This window comes from Choloepus didactylus, chromosome 18 (genome assembly GCF_015220235.1).
Source record: "Choloepus didactylus isolate mChoDid1 chromosome 18, mChoDid1.pri, whole genome shotgun sequence".
NCBI lineage: Eukaryota > Metazoa > Chordata > Mammalia > Pilosa > Megalonychidae > Choloepus > Choloepus didactylus.
This window is the reverse complement of record NC_051324.1, coordinates 27,356,188-27,375,045: the sequence shown is the minus strand read 5'-3', so window position 1 is coordinate 27,375,045 and position 18,858 is coordinate 27,356,188. Positions and strand designations below refer to the sequence as shown.

The following is an 18,858-nucleotide window of genomic DNA, read 5'->3' as shown; positions in this document are numbered from 1 at the left end:
TGCCCCAGGCCTGTCCAAGCAGCCTGCACACTGCAGTGTTCCCCCCAGCAGCCCCCGGGCAACAAGGGCCCCACAGCAAGATTCAGTCCTTCTCAAGAACTGTCCTTTATCCTGCGATTCTCCCCCTATTCTTTTGGGAAAAGTGGCCTTTCTTTTATAAAAGAAATGTTACATATTTGTTTTGCTTGTTTCTAAATGCACAAGTTGACAAAATAGTTTGGAAAGGTTTCCGATCAGAGCTCTTGGCAGGTCTTTATTATACAGGTCGGCTCCATTTTATTAGGAATTTTCATATGGGAGTTGCTGTTGTGGAAGGGTCTGTTTTCTATTACATCTATTTATCCAGTTCCCAGAAAAACCGTTAACACTGAGCTTTAAGTGTTATTCCACACCCACCTACGGAGCAGCCTGAACTAGCATGGTCCCTACATCCAGACGCCCAGAATCTAACGGGGTGGAGACAGGGGGACTGTGGCTGATCACAACCTTGTAACCTAACGAGAAGCTGTTACCGGAGCAAGGAAGGTGCCCAAGGCAGCCCACGGGAGATCAGAAAGCAGTAAATATTTGCTGAATGAATGACTGCTGCAAACTCAGAAAGGCCTGGCATTTTGGTACTGACTTGTGTTTTGGTCTCCCACAGAATTGTCGAGGGTGGTGGTGGGATTTTTGCTTACGGCACAGATCAATTCCTTCTATTTGCTGGCCACAAACTGCCAAGTCTGGACGGGAGCAGCCCTCACTGTCAAATTCCCATCCTACTTTGGCTTTGGGCCTGACTCGAGGGATTGAGTGGAAAGACTCCCCTATTTTTGCCTGTCTGGGTACTGAGACAGCTCTTGATGTACTTTTCTAATATAGACAATAAGGCTGCGTTTCCCAAGGAGAACAAGAGGAGGAGGGAAAAAGGACATCATAAACCAGTCTTTTCTATACTGTGTTGCCTTCTGCCTACACTCTTCTCCCTGCCCCTTGTGCTCCCTGGGCCAGTCTGTCCTGTCTCCTATCACGTAAGGACCCCAAAATCCTCTTTTCAGCTGCTTACTGGACACATCTCCACCCAGACAAACTTCATAGTCATTTGTCAAGACCCAACTCCTCAGTCACTGACTCTGCTGGTTGCCGTGACCCTCCACAGACCCCACCCACACCTCGGGACACTGGTCATCGCTCCTGCGGCTGCTGCCCCTGCACAGTGAGCCTCCAGAGGGCAGAGGCCACGCACCCTTCTTGGTATCCACAAATCTTGGCGCATAGCGATAATCAACTAAAAATGTTTCTTTGAATAGCTGAGGTTACATCTGTTGACATTTTCTTCCCTTGAAAATATCTGAGTTGGACAAATATTTCTCTGAACTTCTGAGCAGAAAAGGGCCCTAATAGGATTCCAGTGTGACTTTCCTATTTTAAATGGAAGAAGTGGACCCTCTGGGGAGAAGTTCTGAACCCCTATATCCCCAGAGGCTTAATTTTCTTTATCACCACTAGCTCATTTGACTCCCAGCATAAACTCATGGTAAAGGACCTAGAAAAGTCTTGAAGTACAACCTTTTGGGGATGATACAAAAAGGATAATGGTAATTTGACCCAATATAGGTAAAACTGTATGAAGCTGCTTTGGAAACTTTAAATATAAATACATATATGTATGTATACATGTATTGTACACACAGATACATGAACATAAAAACATAATTGGATTTTAAAAGGTGCTTTTCAAAAAAAAGAAGCCAAACCTATTAAAATACAACTCCACATTACATTATGAAATTTCCACTTATGATTAACCAGCAGTTATAAAAGAACAAAATGAAAGATGCAACCCAACAATGACACTGCTGTAGTATGTCCTAATTGTTATAGAAACACAATCAATATTGCAAAAGGGCTTCTTTTAAACTGGCAGCTAAAAGGGAACTCACTTCAGTCTGAAGACTGATTTTCTAATGAAGACAGGCCTGGCAGATTACTTGGAGCAACAGATTACTCTTGATAATTTGTATGCAGCTGCGTCAGAGCTGTTCTGACAGCCAGCGGGCAGGTGAAGCAGTTTTACTGTTTGAAACCAAGGAGAGCCAGGGGTGAGTGCAGTAAACACCACAGGATGCTCACCACCCACTAGGGGCTTGCCTCGGTGGTAGAGATGGGCTACTTTCTGGTAAGAGAGGAACACTGAGATGCTACCGCTTGGTTGCAGGTTAAGTTTTTACTCTTCTTTTAGCACTTCCTTCCCTTCTCCAACCCTCAATATGAATCAACTCCTCTGGCCAATCCGTTCAGAAACACCAAACTACCTGAGGGTGTCCCAGAAAGCAAAACCCTGTGTAGGGAAAAAATGAGCACAGGAGTTCATAAAAAATACCAAGATATGGTTTATGTCCTCAAGGAACTGATAATTCAGGGATGGAGAGGGTTAGTATCTCCCAAGACATCTCTAGTTTTGACTAAGAAGTTTCATGCCACAGGGAAAAGACAGCGATTTGCATAGTCCTCTGCCCAGTGGTTTTAAAAACTGGATGCCCAGTGAATTCACCTGACACACACATCTCAGTACTCCATCCCTGGACTGTGCCTCAGAGGATGGGACCCTGGAGTATTAGCCAGCTCTCCAGGTGAGGTGTCCCTGTTTTCCCCAGCCACCCACAAACAGACCAGGGTCCTTTCAGTACTTTGTTTAAGGCTGGATGCCATTACCTTCACCAGCTGCCCACCCTGAGGGTCAGCCATCCTGCGCACAGTCTAGGCTCCATCTTCCCTGCATCTGGTATAACTCACGTAATGGGGGTAAACACAATTGTAAAGCTCTCAGCAGTCTAGCCAGGGAAGGTATATTACAGTGTTCACACAGGTAATAGTGGCAGAAGATTCTGTGGAGGAGAGCTGAAAAAACTGGAGAGAACTGTGGGTCCTAACATGTCCTCTTGACAGGCCCATCTCAGGGTATCCTGGCACTTCTGACTGACTGCTCATTTTAAAAGAAGCCAGCCTATCCCCGAGAGTAGAGTTGCCCCTAAGTTTAGCAGGCCCTAAAAAGCATTTCACAAAAATTATTTTATGGAAGTTTTGGAAATAGGAGGGTCTTTCTTATGGTTGGGGAGGGGAGGAGTAGGAAGGGACCCAAACGCATCCTTATAGGTAAGGAAGTGGCCTTTATAAACCAAAAGATCATGTGTGTATGAGAGAAAGAGAGAGAGAGAGGGGGAGAGAGAGAGAGAGAGAGAGAGAGAGAGAGAGAGAGAGGGAGGGAGGGAGAGAGAGAGGGAGGGAGGGAGGGAGGTAGGGAGAGAGAGAGAGAGAGAGAGAGAGAGAGAGAGAGAGAGAGAGAGAGGGAGAGAAAACAGAGCTTGGTGCATGTGAAGAAATTAAATAACTCCCCACATCTTATGGCAGATTGAATTTACATTTTACTTAAAAAAGGGGGTGGGGATGGGGAGGACATACACAGGAAGGAAAATTGGGTGGGAAACAACAACGATCTGAGATGGATTCTACAATTTCCCCTACATGATCCGTTTTGTCTGCTGGGCAGTATTTCTCCGGCTGGCATACAATCGTTGATAATATTAACAAGGTTGTAGACGAGGGAACTGTCAAAGCGTAGGCCTGAATGGAAAGGAGGGTAAGTTATCATATACAATGTAAGTTTACAATACACAACATTTTCTTTAAATGATGTAACACAGTCGCAGGAAGAAGTTAATAATACTAACATGAGAATAATCAAATTTTTGTTTGTTATCCATGTACAGCAACTAACTGCTTTACAAAAAAGCAAAATAATACAATATATCATCACATGTATTTACAGTGTAGTAAATATACTTTTCTGTCAAATTTTACACAAACTATTTACAGGTGAATATACTGCATTAAAAAAAAAATTGTGTGGCTGACACTAAGAGTGAATTTTTGTTTAAGTCCATTGCATAACCTTGAGTAAGACAATGCCTCATTATGCCTGGGGGGAAAATGTAAAAAAAACAAAAACAAAAAACCACCCCCAAAACAAACTGAAAAACCCACAAACCACAGAGGGTGGCAGGCTTACACTGTCCCTCCCACTAGAACATGAGTTCCATGAGGGTGGAAGATGTCGGACTCTACTGTGGTGTCCTCAGCGCCTGGCTCAGGGGCCGGCAGAGCCGGGCGTCCGGGAGGGAACAGGTGTGAGCTGAGCGGCAGCAAGACAGCCAGCCACGTTCCCCGGAGCCAGTGAAATGCGTCTCAGTGTTGCTGAACGAGGGCACACACCTGGGGCAGAGCACTGGCTTAACAGCTTGACTATGCACAACGAAAACAGCCAAAACCAAAAACAAGTACTTATGTTCTTTACAGAACTGACATCAAATTATGCAAACTGAGCAACCTGCTCTGAGCTTCAGAATTTGTTATAGATACAGTACAAGACTTAAAAAGTGTTATCTTTTCTCAGGGGAAGCATATTGGTGAGAGATTTATTTCATGTTCATTTTGGTTACTTGGAAAGCTAGATTTTTCTCAAAAGTTAGATGTTCTTTAACAAAGCAAATTTTAATAAGTTTTGAAATTCCTGGGATGTACTGGTCAAAAGTTGTTTTGGTTTTTTTTTTTTTGCAGTTCAAAGGCGGCTCAATTTTGATTTGTGCAACGCTGATCATTTCATGAGGTACTTCAAGTGAATTCATTCCATTCATTACACTAGAGGGAAATAATGAATAAAATTTAAAATATACCTTGAAAAACTTGTTTATGGAAAGACCAGTATTTTCAACAATAAATCTCTGGGAGTTTCTCTATTTTGATGGAAGAAGTAAAATAGCATAACGTTATCCACTGTCATACGCACCAAACCAACAGATAAAGAGAGAAAAATATTGAGCCAAAATTATCAAAGGCACACACTGCCTGATATTTCAGGAGCCGACAAGTTTTGATACCAACACCAGAAGCAGGGGGTTGTGGGGGAACCAAGACTGCTGTGGCAGCTCGGCCCACTTGGCACAGGATTCATGATCTAATTCTAGACTCAGTTCTAGTCTTAGCTTCTTTATAGTCTCAGTTGCTCTGGTATTATACACATTCTATCCTACTGCAGCCTCCACAACAGTTAAAAAAAAAAAAGTTTGGTTAATTGCACCTGTCTTCAATATTTCCAATAATTCTATGTTAAAATCTCTATTAACACTAAGGTGTTTTTTTTTTTCCCTTTTATTTTGGCAAATGGTTCTTACTTTTCCCAGGACTGTAAACAAATTAAAAAAATTAAATTCTTGTTATTTCTGAATATCAAAAGCAATTTATTTACATTAGCATATTACATTGTTATTGAGTGGATAAACGTGAAATGTGTTATATTATTAAAATCAGATCACTTAAATGTACCATTATTTATTGATTTAGCTGTGGAATTTAATTTACTGAAATCCACTAATGAAATAGCACTATAGGAAACAGGAAACTCCCCTCTCCCCTAGTGCCCACCCCCACCCCCCAAGCCATTACATCTTAATATATATAAAGGGGACCTGGGATTAGAGGGATAATATCTCTTTTTAATAAATATGGTTTTGTCCTAAATTAGTATGTGAAACATCCAGATGCAAATATGCCCACTGAAGTCAAATTATTTTGCACACTGCAGGTACTACAAGGAAATTGGATCTGCATTACTTTGGAAGTTCCAATGCCATGATAAACCATACCGTTATAGCAGCAACTCTTACCATCTCCTACCGTCACACTAATGCAGGCTGACCAGTCTTTTCACAGTGATTAAATGCAATTCTATCATATATAACCCAAATGTTTTGCTAAATAGATTCCTGATTTTTTGGAGGGGAGGGAGAAGAATCCAAGACATTTAAAATACATCTTATCAAATAAATTTATGGCAATATACACAATACTCTATGTTTCTTGGAGAAATATTTAACAAAATAAAAGTATCAGCTACCTAAAAGTCACGTACCATTCCATTTTGCTATGGAACTAATGCAGAAATCTATGAAAATTACCTGCTGGGAACAATTTTCAATACTTTGTTCACCAATTACCCTGCTCAGAATTACTTAGCAAAGAAGAGGAAAAAGTATAAGTACTATACTTAGTATAGTTGTGGCTTACAAGGAAAAAAAAAAAAACTTTTAGCATTTTAAAAGATTAAAAGATTAAAAGAGAATCAACTGAAGAAAAACAATAAACTAGTTTGGATGACTGATTTTGTATAAGGCCTCAGAACCATAGCTTTGATTCAGTAATATTAAGATATATGTGGTCACTCTTATTTACTGGTAATTATTGCTAATACTCAAGTGTTAATATTTCATAAGAACCCGCTACAAAATACTAAGCCCCCCACCCCCCAAAGTGTCTTGTCTGTGGCTTTATGGTATGAAGACGTCGAGGCTTGACTCCTATGATTCCTTCCATTTGGTAAGGTAAAAAAAAGTCCACAGCTAAAAGTCAGATTAAGCATACTGGGGTTATAAGATTATCTTTCCCATAAATTTCTATCTTGAAAAGTATGTAAGAAGACTAACACTTTACTTTGTATGATGAAGTGAAAAACAGAGAAGGCAGAGCTCTGTGCAAATGGCTTTCATGTCTGGCCAGTAGTAGCAGTATCCAAGAATTCATACTCTCTCATAAATGAAATGTTCTCAGTTCAAGATTCCTGACCTCCCACTTCCTCTGCAGTTGTTCTGAAAGCTTGCTCAAACCAGACATATGCCAAAGGTAGAAGAAAACAATTAAAGAAAAAGCAGCATTAATTTTAGGCAATGCTTCCAAGAGTTGATCATCTGGCAACACAGCAGACTGGATGGGTTCAGCATAAAACATGTAGTGCAGCATCACAACCTGGTGGTGAGGGGGCAAGGCTAGGGAGGGGGTCACTAGTGAAGAGCCCATGAATGTTAAGTCTGTTTGAAAAAAGAAAGAAAGAAAGCTTCACACGATCTTCTTAATGCTATTACGTTTGAAACTGCCAGCGCTTCTTTGCTTCTGTACTTGGCTTGCGGATCCATGGCGAGTGCGTCCACTGTTACAGTGGCCAGCGGTAGGGGAGAGTTCAACGTTCTCCTTGTCAATTCCTAGACAGAAACAGAGCAGCCAGTTACTCCCTCTCTTCTGGTGTTAAGCTCCAGAATTCAATCCCATTATTCTTATAAGAGATACAACCTGGCAAACTTTTTTACATATTTCATTGTAATAATCAAATGCTACAATGTTTGTAAAGGCCTCATCACACAGAAAACCTCAAATTTTGTTAAGATGTGCAGAAAAACAGCGTAAGAAAAAAGAAAAGAGAAGCTGCAAGGAAAAGCTAGAGGCAGGCAGGCTTTAGCTGAATGAAAGGCTAGCAGCCACGAAGACTAGAATGCCGCCTTCCAAATAGTACCAGAAGCTTCCAGTAGAGGTCAGCTTCTAGTCACATATCCTGACGCATGTTTATCCACAGAAGCTACTCTCCAGTTGCAGAAAGTACTGATCTTTCAGCAAATTCATCATTTCAAAGTTAGACTTTAAAATTTTTTAAAAATCACAATGCTTATCTCAAAGGAAATCAAATATTTACTGAGAAAATAATATGCCACGAAGGTCATACTGCAGAATCTTTGCTTTCACCTTCTTTTCAAGTATGGCAAAGCATTTCATTTCATGTTCTGCACCTAAACAGATGCCATTTATTTCTCTCATGGAGGAGATTCAGTCTCCAAAAGCTGGGCCCAACCATTAATTTTATAAACAATCTAAGTAGTAACTCCAGAAAAGTAACAAGAAACAAATACAAGATATTTTTCACCCACCAGATTAGTAAAGATTACAAATTAGACAGGAAACAGAAGAGCAGTTGTCCTTGGGAAAGCAGTGATTGCAAGGGTACATGATGGGGGTTCCCAGGGTGCTGGCAATATTCTGTTTCTTGGTCTGGTGCTGGATTTTCAAGCATGTTTGCTTCCTAAAAATCCATTAAGCTGTAAACTTGTGATTTGTAGACTATGTGGGTTACACTTCAATACTCACCCCATCCCCATATTAGACTTACTATACCTACTTTTGGCATGACTACTTGTGGGAGAGCAAATAGTTGAAGAACATTTTGTATTGAATGATACTTAATGATACAGAAAGATGACCATAATTTTGGAGTAGGAAAAAAAATCAAGTTACAAAACAGCACGTATGGTATGAGCCCACTTTTAGGGAAGGAAGAAAAAGGAAAAAATACCCACATACAGAAAAGAAAAGCTGGAAAAACATTTGCCAAAATATGTTATCTTTGGAGAGTGCGATTTCAGGTAATTTTCATTTTCTTATTTTTATCTGTATCATTTGAACTTTTTTAACAATCATGAAAAAAAGTAGCTATTTCCATTTCTGTACTTACATAGATCCAACTGTCTATTTGGTCTTGTGAACAGGGAAGAAATGGTTTCGCGATGTCTACCCTCTAGAAGCTGCACACGCTTCATTTGGGTTCAGCCCTGAATTCAATCCAGAGGGTAAGGCATCTCGAGCATGGGTAACAGAGGTTTGCTGTCTTGAACTTATCAAAGGAACATAGGTATTTGTCAGTGTTTATTCATGAAAAAATACACTGGGCTAGGAGTATGAGTGAAGAATTACAAATGCCAGCAACACCTCTCCGAAAGCCAGCACCCTGATTCTCTTCTATTACAATCTAATCATATGTATAGAAACATGAATAGAAGAAAACACACCACAATATTCACGCCATATTTTTCTCTGGGTAACAAATTCTGGATGATTTTTATTTTCTTCTGCACACTTATTTGCATCTTCTCTAGGACTAATAAAGTGTAACAAAATTGAAAGAGGGCTGCTCTTCTCTTCAAGGTGCCTTGGACTTCCTTGTTCCAGGCTCTTCTAACTGCCTTGCCCCTCTCTGTAAGATAAAATTCCACCCATATTTTCTCTCATCTCTATTTTCTTTAGGATGTTTCTTCTGTCTCCTGCCAGAAATACTTTCTCCCTTTTTTCCTTCCCTGCTTTATTTAACACCTATTACATTTTGTCTATAGCATGACAACTTACACATACTATATCTTATTTCTTCTACTAACTGGAAGCATCTTGAACAGCAAAGATAATTCATCATTCACTTTTGTTTTACTATAAGATCTAGTGATGCCTTTTCCAATAAATATTGGTTAAACTGAATGCTTTCATTTTTTAATGTGATGGTTGGATCCTGGTAATTCATAACCAAAAGCATGCAAGCCCTAATCTCCTAAGGGTGATGCCATAATTTTAGTAGAAAAGACAATTTTTTCCCCCTTTGGCTTCCTTTAGGTGAAGTTATCATGGAAGTTGGTGTATTTGACCTTCATTTCCTATCATTTGCATGTGGCCTACAAGTTCAAGTCCAACAGTTCCTTATCTGGGGCCATTTCCTTAACAGGAAGTAAGAGTCAAGGCAAAACTAGGACTTCAAAAAGGTGAGGCTTTGAAACAACCCAGGAGCTGGCCACCAGGAAGGACACAGAGCTTGGACAAGCAAGAGGAGGGTCCTGGGATTCTCTGCTAGAATCTGCCACTCTGGGGTTTTTCTTGGGTGTCCTCCTTCAGTGTAGCCTTGGTACAGCAAGACTATGGCTCCCTCTGAGAGGAAAGCAGAGGTTATGCTGCAAGGTGGCCATGCTTCTGTCTGAGGACAAGGGCATGATACGTGGTATTAAGAATTAAAACAACATCAATTGTAGTCAAAGATGAACTTACTAGGGTTAAAAGTTTCATAAGGAAGTACTAAGAATATTCCACTTTGTTTTGTTAAGCCAAAAACCTCAAACCTCAAAATAATTTTTAGAAGTCTTATTCATCTTCTGTTAAAAGTTTTAAGGGTAAACTTTTTAGGTTTTAATGCATTGGAATAGCTAGAAGTAAATACCGGAAACTACCAACTGCAACCTAGTAGCCTTGACTCTTAAAACACAATTATATAACAACGTAGCTTACAAGGGGTGATAGTGTGATTGTGAAAACCCTGTGGAACCACACTCCCTTTATCTAGTGTACAGATGGATGAGTAGAAAAATGGAGACAAAAAACTAGGTGAAAAATAGGGAGGTGGTGGGGAGAATGATATGGGTGTTCTTTTATTTCTTACTCTTATTTTCACTTTTTCTGGTACGAGGAAAATGTTCAAGAAATGGATTGGGTGATGAATGCACAGCTATATGATGATACTGTGAACAACTGATTGTACACTTTGGATGACTGTATGGTATGTGAATATATCTCAATAAAACTGAATTAAAAAAGACTTGGGGTGGGGGTGGGTGATGAACAAGCAAAATAAACATTTCTAGATTACAATTCTTATTTTTTTTTTTTTTTAATCATCATTTTATTGAGATATATTCACATACCATGCAGTCATACAAAACAAATTGTACTTTCGATTGTTTACAGTACCATTACATAGTTGTATATTCATCACCTAAATCAATCCCTGACACCTTCATTAGCACACACACAAAAATAACAAGAATAATAATTAGAGTGAAAAAGAGCAATTGAAGTAAAAAAGAACACTAGGTACCTTTGTCTGTTTGTTTGCTTCCCCTACTTTTCTACACATCCATCCATAAACTAGACAAAGTGGAGTTTGGTCCTTATGGCATTCCCAATCCCACTGTCACCCCTCATAAGCTACATTTTTATACAACTATCTTCGAGATTCATGGGTTCTGGGTTGTAGTTTAATAGTTTCAGGTATCCACCACCAGCTACCCCAATTCTTTAGAACCTAAAAAAGGTTGTCTAAAGTGTGCGTAAGAGTGCCCACCAGAGTGATCTCTCGGCTCGTTTTGGAATCTCTCTGCCACTGAAGCTTATTTCATTTCCTTTCACATCCCCCTTTTGTTCAAGAAGATGTTCTCCGTCCCACGATGCCGGGTCTACATTCCTCCCCGGGAGTCATATTCCACGTTGCCAGGGAGATTCACTTCCCTGGGTGTCTGATCCCACGTAGGGGGGAGGGCAGTGATTTCACCTTTCAAGTAGGCTTAGCCAGAGAGAGAGGGCCACATCTGAGCAACAAAGAGGCATTCAGGAGGAGACTCTTAGGCACAAATACAGGGAGGCCTAGCCTCTCCTTTGCAGCAACCGTCTTCCCAAGGGTAAAACTTATGGTAGAGGGCTCAACCCATCAAACCACCAGTCCCCTATGTCTGTGGTCATGTTAGCAACCATGGAGGTGGGGTAGGCGAATACCCCTGCATTCTCCACAGGCTCCTCAAGGGGGCACTACATCTTTTTTTTTTTTCCTTGTTTGTCTTTTTTCTTTTTTTTAACTTTCCCTTCTTTTTTCAAATCAACTGTATGAAAAAAAAAGTTAAAAAGAAAACAAACATACAATAAAAGAACATTTCAAAGAGACCATAGCAAGGGAGTAAGAAAAAGACAACTAACCTAAGATAACTGCTTAACTTCCAACATGTTCCTACTTTACCCCAAGAAAGTTACATAATATAGCAACATTTCAGTGAACTTGTTCCTACTACATCCATCAGAAATTAACAGACCATAGTCATTTCTGGGCATCCCCAGAACGTTAAATAGCTTATCTGTTCTTCTTGGATTATTGTTCCCCCTTCCTTAATTGCTCTCTACTGCTAGTTCCCCTACATTCTACATTATAAACCATTTGTTTTACATTTTTCAAAGTTCACATTAGTGGTAGCATATAATATTTCTCTTTTTGTGCCTGGCTTATTTCGCTCAGCATTATGTCTTCAAGGTTCATCCATGTTGTCATATGTTTCACCAGATCGTTCCTTCTTACTGCCGTGTAGTATTCCATCGTGTGTATATACCACATTTTATTTATCCACTCATCTGTTGAAGGACATTTGGGTTGTTTCCATCTCTTGGCAATTGTGAATAATGCTGCTATGAACATTGGCGTGCAGATATCTGTTCGTGTCACTGCTTTCCGATCTTCCGGGTATATACCGAGAAGTGCAATCGCTGGATCGAATGGTAGCTCTATATCTAGTTTTCTAAGGAACTGCCAGACTGACTTCCAGAGTGGCTGAACCATTATACAGTCCCACCAACAATGAATAAGAGTTCCAATTTCTCCACATCCCCTCCAGCATTTGTAGTTTCCTGTTTGTTTAATGGCAGCCATTCTAACCGGTGTTAGATGGTATCTCATTGTGGTCTTAATTTGCATCTCTCTAATAGCTAGTGAAGCTGAACATTTTTTCATGTGTTTCTTGGCCATTTGTATTTCCTCTTCAGAGAACTGTCTTTTCATATCTTTTGCCCATTTTATAATTGGGCTGTCTGTACTATTGTCACTGAGTTGTAGGATTTCTTTGTATATGCAAGATATCAGTCTTTTGTCAGATACATGGTTTCCAAAAATTTTTTCCCATTGAGTTGGCTGCCTCTTTACCTTTTTGAGAAATTCCTTTGAGGTGCAGAAACTTCTAAGCTTGAGGAGTTCCCATTTATCTATTTTCTCTTTTGTTGCTTGTGCTTTGGGTGTAAAGTCTAGGAAGTGGCCTCCTAATACAAGGTCTTGAAGATGTTTTCCTACATTATCTTCTAGGAGTTTTATGGTACTTTCTTTTATATTGAGATCTTTGGTCCATTTTGAGTTAATTTTTGTGTAGGGGGTGAGGTAGGGGTCCTCTTTCATTCTTTTGGATATGGATATCCAACTCTCCCAGCCCCATTTGTTGAAAAGACCATTATGGCTCAGTTCAGTGACTTTGGGGGCCTTATCAAAGATCAGTCGGCCATAGATCTGAGGGTCTATCTCTGAATTCTCAATTCGATTCCATTGATCTATATGTCTATCTTTGTGCCAGTACCATGCTGTTTTGGCAACTGTGGCTTTATAATAAGCTTCAAAGTCAGGGAGTGTAAGTCCTCCCACTTCGTTTTTCTTTTTTAGAGTGACTTTAGCAATTCGAGGCATCTTCCCTTTCCAAATAAATTTGATAACTAGCTTTTCCAAGTCTGCAAAGTAGGATGTTGGAATTTTGATTGGGATTGCATTGAATCTGTAGATGAGTTTGGGTAGAATTGACATCTTAATGACATTTAGCCTTCCTATCCATGAAAAGGAATATTTTTCCATCTTTTAAGGTCCCCTTCTATTTCTTTTAGTAGAGTTATGTAGTTTTCTTTGTATAGGTCTTTTACATCTTTGGTTAAGTTTATTCCTAGGTACTTGATTTTTTTAGTTGCTATTGAAAATGGTATCTTTTTCTTGAGTGTCTCTTCAGTTTGTTCATTTCTAGCATATAGAAACATTACTGACTTATGTGCATTAATCTTGTATCCCGCTACTTTGCTAAATTTGTTTATTAGCTCTAGTAGGTGTATCGTTGATTTCTCAGGGTTTTCTAGATATAAGATCATATCATCTGCAAACAATGACAGTTTTACTTCTTCTTTTCCAATTTGGATGCCTTTTATTTCTTTGTCTTGCCGGATTGCCCTGGCTAGCACTTCCAGCACAATGTTGAATAACAGTGGTGACAGCGGGCATCCTTGTCTTGTTCCTGATCTTAGAGGGAAGGCTTTCAGTCTCTCACCATTGAGTACTATGCTGGCTGTGGGTTTTTCATATATGCTCTTTATCATGTTGAGGAAGTTTCCTTCAATTCCTACCTTTTGAAGTGTTTTTATCAAAAACGGATGTTGGATTTTGTCAAATGCTTTTTCAGCATCTATTGAGATGATCAATTGATTTTTCCCTTTCGAGTTTTTAATGTGTTGTAATACATTGATTGTTTTTCTTATGTTGAACCATCCTTGCATGCCTGGAATGAACCCCACTTGGTCATGGTGTATGATTTTTTTAATGTGTCTTTGGATTCGATTTGCAAGTATTTTGTTGAGGATTTTTGCATCTATATTCATTAGGGAGATTGGCCGGTAGTTTTCCTTTTTTGTAGCATCTTTGCCTGGTTTTGGTATTAGATTGATGTTAGCTTCATAAAATGAGTTAGGTAGTGTTCCATTTTCTTCAATGTTTTGAAAGAGTTTGAGTAAGATTGGTGTCAGTTCTTTCTGGAAAGTTTGGTAGAATTCCCCTGTGAAGCCATCTGGCCCTGGGCATTTATTTGTGGGAAGATTTTTGATGACTGATTGGATCTCTTTGCTTGTGATGGGTTGGTTGAGGTCTTCTATTTCTTCTCTGGTCAGTCTAGGTTGTTCATATGTTTCCAGGAAATTGTCCATTTCTTCTACATTATCCAGTTTGTTGCCATACAGTTGTTCATAATATCCTCTTATAATTTTTTTTAATTTCTTCAGGATCTGCAGTTATGTCACCTTTTTCATTCATTATTTTGTTTATATGGGTCTTCTCTCTTTTTGATTTTGTCAGTCTAGCTAGGGGCTTGTCAATCTTGTTGATCTTCTCAAAGAACCAACTTTTGGTGATATTTATCCTTTCTATTGTTTTTTTGTTCTCTATGTCATTTATTTCTGCTTTAATCCTTGTTATTTCTTTTCTTGTACTTGGTTTAGGATTGGTTTGCTGTTCATTTTCTAGCTTCTTCAGTTGATCCATTAGTTCTTTGATTTTGGCTCTTTCTTCCTTTTTAATATATGCGTTCAGTGCTATAAATTTCCCCCTTAGCACTGCTTTTGCTGCATCCCATAGGTTTTGGTATGTTGTGTTCTCATTTTCATTCGTCTCTATATATTTAGCAATTTCTCTTGCTATTTCTTCTTTAACCCACTGATTGTTTAGGAGTGCGTTGTTTAACCTCCAGGTATTTGTGAATTTTCTAAGTCTCTGATGGTTATTGACTTCTAATTGTATTCCATTGTGGTCAGAGAATGTGCTTTGAATAATTTCAATCTTTTTAAATTATTGAGGCTTGTTTTATGTCCCAGCATATGATCTATTCTGGAGAAAGTTCCGTGAGCACTAGAAAAGTATGTGTATCCTGGTGATTTGGGATGTAATGTCCTGTAGATGTCTGTTAAATCTAATTCATTTATCAGATTGTTTAGGTTTTCAATTTCCTTATTGGTCTTCTGTCTGGTTGATCTATCTATAGGAGAGAGTGATGTGTTGAAGTCTCCCACAATTATTGTGGAAACATCAATTGCTTCCTTTAGTTTTGCCAATGTTTCTCTCATGTATTTTGTGGCACCTTGATTGGGTGCATAGACATTTACGATTGTTATTTCTTCTTGCTGAATTGCCCCTTTTATTAGTATGTAGTGGCCTTCTTTGTCTCTCAAAACATCCCTGCATTTGAAGTCTATTTTATCTGAGATTAATATTGCTACACCTGCTTTCTTTTGGCTGTAGCTTGCATGAAATATTTTTTTCCATCCTTTCACTTTCAGTTTCTTTGTGTCCCTGTGTCTAAGATGAGTCTCTTGTATGCAACATATTGATGGTTCATTTTTTTTGATCCATTCTGCGAATCTATATCTTTTAATTGGGGAGTTTAATCCATTTACATTCAATGTTAAAACCGTGAAGGCATTTCTTGAATCGGCCATCTTATCCTTTGGATTATGTTTGCCATATTTTTCCCTCTCTCTATTAATATCCTTTATTGTACCCATACCGAATCTCTTTAGTACTGAACCTTTCTCCAAGTCTCTCTGTCCTGTCTTTGTTTCTCTGTCTGTAGGGCTCCCTTTAGTATCTCCAGTAGGGCAGGTCTCTTGTTAGCAAATTCTCTCAGCATTTCTTTGTCTGTGAAAAATTTAAGCTCTCCCTCAAATTTGAAGGAGAGCTTTGCTGGATAAAGTATTCTTGGCTGGAAATTCCTCTCACTCAGAATTTTAAATATATCGTGCCACTGCCTTCTCGCCTCCATGGTGGCTGCTGAGTAGTCACTACTTAGTCTTATGCTGTTTCCTTTGTATGTGGTGAATTGCTTTTCTCTTGCTGCTTTCAGAACTTGCTCCTTCTCTTCTATGTTTGACAGTGTGATCAGTATATGTCTCGGAGTGGGTTTTTTTGGATTTATTCTATTTGGAGTTCGCTGAGCATTTATGATTTGTGTATTTATGTTGTTTAGAAGATTTGGGAAGTTTTCCCCAACAATTTCTTTGAATACTCTTCCTAGACCTTTACCCTTTTCTTCCCCTTCTGGGACACCAATGAGTCTTATATTCGGACGTTTCATATTATCTATCATATCCCTGAGGTCCATTTCGAGTTTTTCAATTTTTTTCCCCATTCTTTCTTTTATGCTTTCATTTCCATTCTGTCATCTTCCAGGTCACTGATTCGTTGTTCAACTTCCTCTAGTCTTGTACTATGAGTGTCCAGAATCTTTTTAATTTGGTCAACAGTTTCTTTAATTTCCATAAGATCATCCATTTTTTTATTTAGTCTTGCAATGTCTTCTTTATGCTCTTCTAGGGTCTTCTTGATTTCCTTCATATCCCGTACTATGGTCTCATTGTTCATCTTTAGTTCTTTGAGTAGCTGCTCTAGGTGTGTCTCTTCTGGTCTTTTGATTTGGGTGCTTGGGTTTGGGTTATCCATATCGTCTGGTTTTTTCATATGCTTTATAATTTTCTGTTGTTTTTGGCCTCGTGGCATTTGCTGAACTTGATAGGGTTCTTTTAGGGTTTGTAGACCAGTTGAAGTCCTTATCTCTAATTTATCAGATCTACAGCTTCGTGGAGTACACTTTCTCTAACTAACCAGCAGGTGGCGTCCACGAGCCACCTGTTCTCCACAAGCCAGATCTCCCCTGCTTAGCCTTTTTGGTGAGTGGGGGAGTGAGTCTTGTGGGGCCCAATTGGTGTACCAAGCTTGCGTGTGTAGTTGGTGTTGCCTGCCCTGTATGTGGGGCGTGTTTCTGGGCAGTCGGGGAGGGGGGGTGGCCCTAACAATCAAATCTCCCTGATGATCCTAGAGTTTTAAAGCTACTGCAATAGTCTAATCCTTCAGTTCAGTCCTGCCACAGTTTGTCTCTGCCACTGACCCACAAATCTTTGGTATTGGCGTATGGCTCCTGAGCCTTGCAAGTGGGCCCCTCTTCCAGGCTGTGCACCCCGGGTCCTCTGTTGAGGGATGACTGTGCTATGTCACAGGTGAGTGCCGTCCCCCCAGGGCAGTTCTGGGCTGCTGGGCTGTGTTGGGAGGCTCCCAGTCTGCTCAAATGATGGCTGAATGGGGCTCTGTTAATTCACACTGCTCCCCCTTCCCAGCCCTGGGACATTCAGCTGAGGTTGCAGGGAAGGCTAATGTCCACGCCCAGTTTTGTGGTGTGTGCCTGTTATTTGAAGCACTTCCGTCACACTGGGTTGTCTGGGGCAGCTCTGGGCTATGGGGCTGGCGATGGGCAGGAGTGTTTCCTGTCCACCAGGATGGTGGCTGTGAGCGGACACCCCCCTTTTCTTGGGAAGTTGTGTTGTTTAGTGAATTTTCTCAGCCACTGGATTATTGCCTTTTGTCTCAGAGCTCTCTTAGTTCTGCTCTTGACTTGACGTGCCCAAATTTCAATTCTTTGAAGCTTTCTGTATTGAGCTTCTTAGAGTAATTGTTTTAGAAAAAGCAAAAAGGATTTAAAAAAAAACAAACAAACAAAAAAAAAAAACGGCCCTCCTCAGAGATCTAATGGGTTATTGAAATGCTAATAGACAAAGCAACCAGGGCCATTAAGGAAAGGTCCACAGGGCAGAGAGATCAGCCTTGCTTCGGGATTTGCATATGCGCCTCAAGGCCTGATCTCCGCCCTTCCCCTTTCTGTGTTCACCAGAACTCCAAAAATCCTCTGCTTTTATTTTGGAGTTTTTCGTGTTGTTTTTTTTCTATGCCTGTCTCCTCTCTGCTGGGCTGGCTGCTCTCAGAGTCTCTGGTGTCTGGTCTCAGTCTATCTATGGTTGGAGTTTGAATCAGTAGAATGAGTTTCCGATAAGAGCAGCCACTGCACTTCTCCCTTCTCCTTCCTGGAGCTGACAGCCCCTCCTCCCCCGGGACTGAGCCTGGCAGGGAGGGGCGCGGGTCCCCTGGCCGCAAAAACTTACAGATTTCGCTGATCTCAGCAGTTCCACGTTTTCATGAGTGTTGTATGAAGTATGCCCAAAGACAGATTGCTCTGTGGTGTCCAGTGCACGCAGTTCCTGGCTTTTTACCTACTTTCCTGGAGGAGTAACTAAAACATACAGCTCACCAGTCTGCCATCTTGCCCCGCCTCCGCCAATTCTTATTTTTATTTCAAAATACTCTTACATTTTATTTCATAAATACTCTTACAATTTCTTAGTTTCCTATATTTTCAAATGTATTTTACTACAGCCATAATCCCTAGAGAAGAATTTTAATAAACTCTGTGAACTGAGGAACTGTCTCAAATTGGAGACTGAGGAGACATGATGACTAAAAGCACTGTAGGATCCTGGATTGGATCCTGGAACACGAAAAGGACATTAGCGGAAAAACTGGTGAAGTCTGAATAAAGTCTGGAGTTTAGTTAATAGTTTTGTACCAATGTTAATTTTCTGGTTTTGATAAGTGTACCTGGTTGATGCGAAACGTTAACAGAGCAAGCCAGGTAAAAGGTCTATGGTAACTATCTGCATGATTTTTACACTTTTCTGTAAATGCAAAATTACTTCAAAATAAAAAGTTAAAAAAATAAACTCTTTGAGAAAGAAAAAAAAAAGTTAAGGGTAAAAAGCAAGCTGTAAAATTGTATACATATGACCGCAACTATGTAAAGAAAAGAAATGGGAAGGAAATGCATCTAAATGGTAATTATCATGTGGTAGAATTATGGGTGATTATTTTCTTCTATTTTTATGAATTTTCCAATTATTCTCCTAACTAGCATGCATTCCTTTTAATTAAAAATGTTTAAGTACGGCTCATTTGTTAGCTTCATGACTCAACAAAGTGCTATGTGA

At 39.8% G+C, this 18,858-nt stretch overlaps 1 protein-coding gene across 2 annotated transcripts in view; it reads right to left on the bottom strand.

The window, feature by feature from the left end:
• Positions 1-3,386: 3,386 nt before the first annotated feature.
• NF1 (neurofibromin 1) overlaps positions 3,387-18,858 on the bottom strand; it is a 357,521-nt gene continuing 342,049 nt past the window's right edge. The window contains exon 58 of one of the 2 annotated variants that reach the window (XM_037809846.1): positions 3,387-7,070. In XM_037809846.1, coding sequence (XP_037665774.1) covers positions 6,928-7,070 — 143 coding nt within the window. In that variant the 3' untranslated portion in view covers positions 3,387-6,927. The remainder of the gene's footprint in view (positions 7,071-18,858) is intronic. The other variant, XM_037809848.1, reaches the window with a different exon arrangement.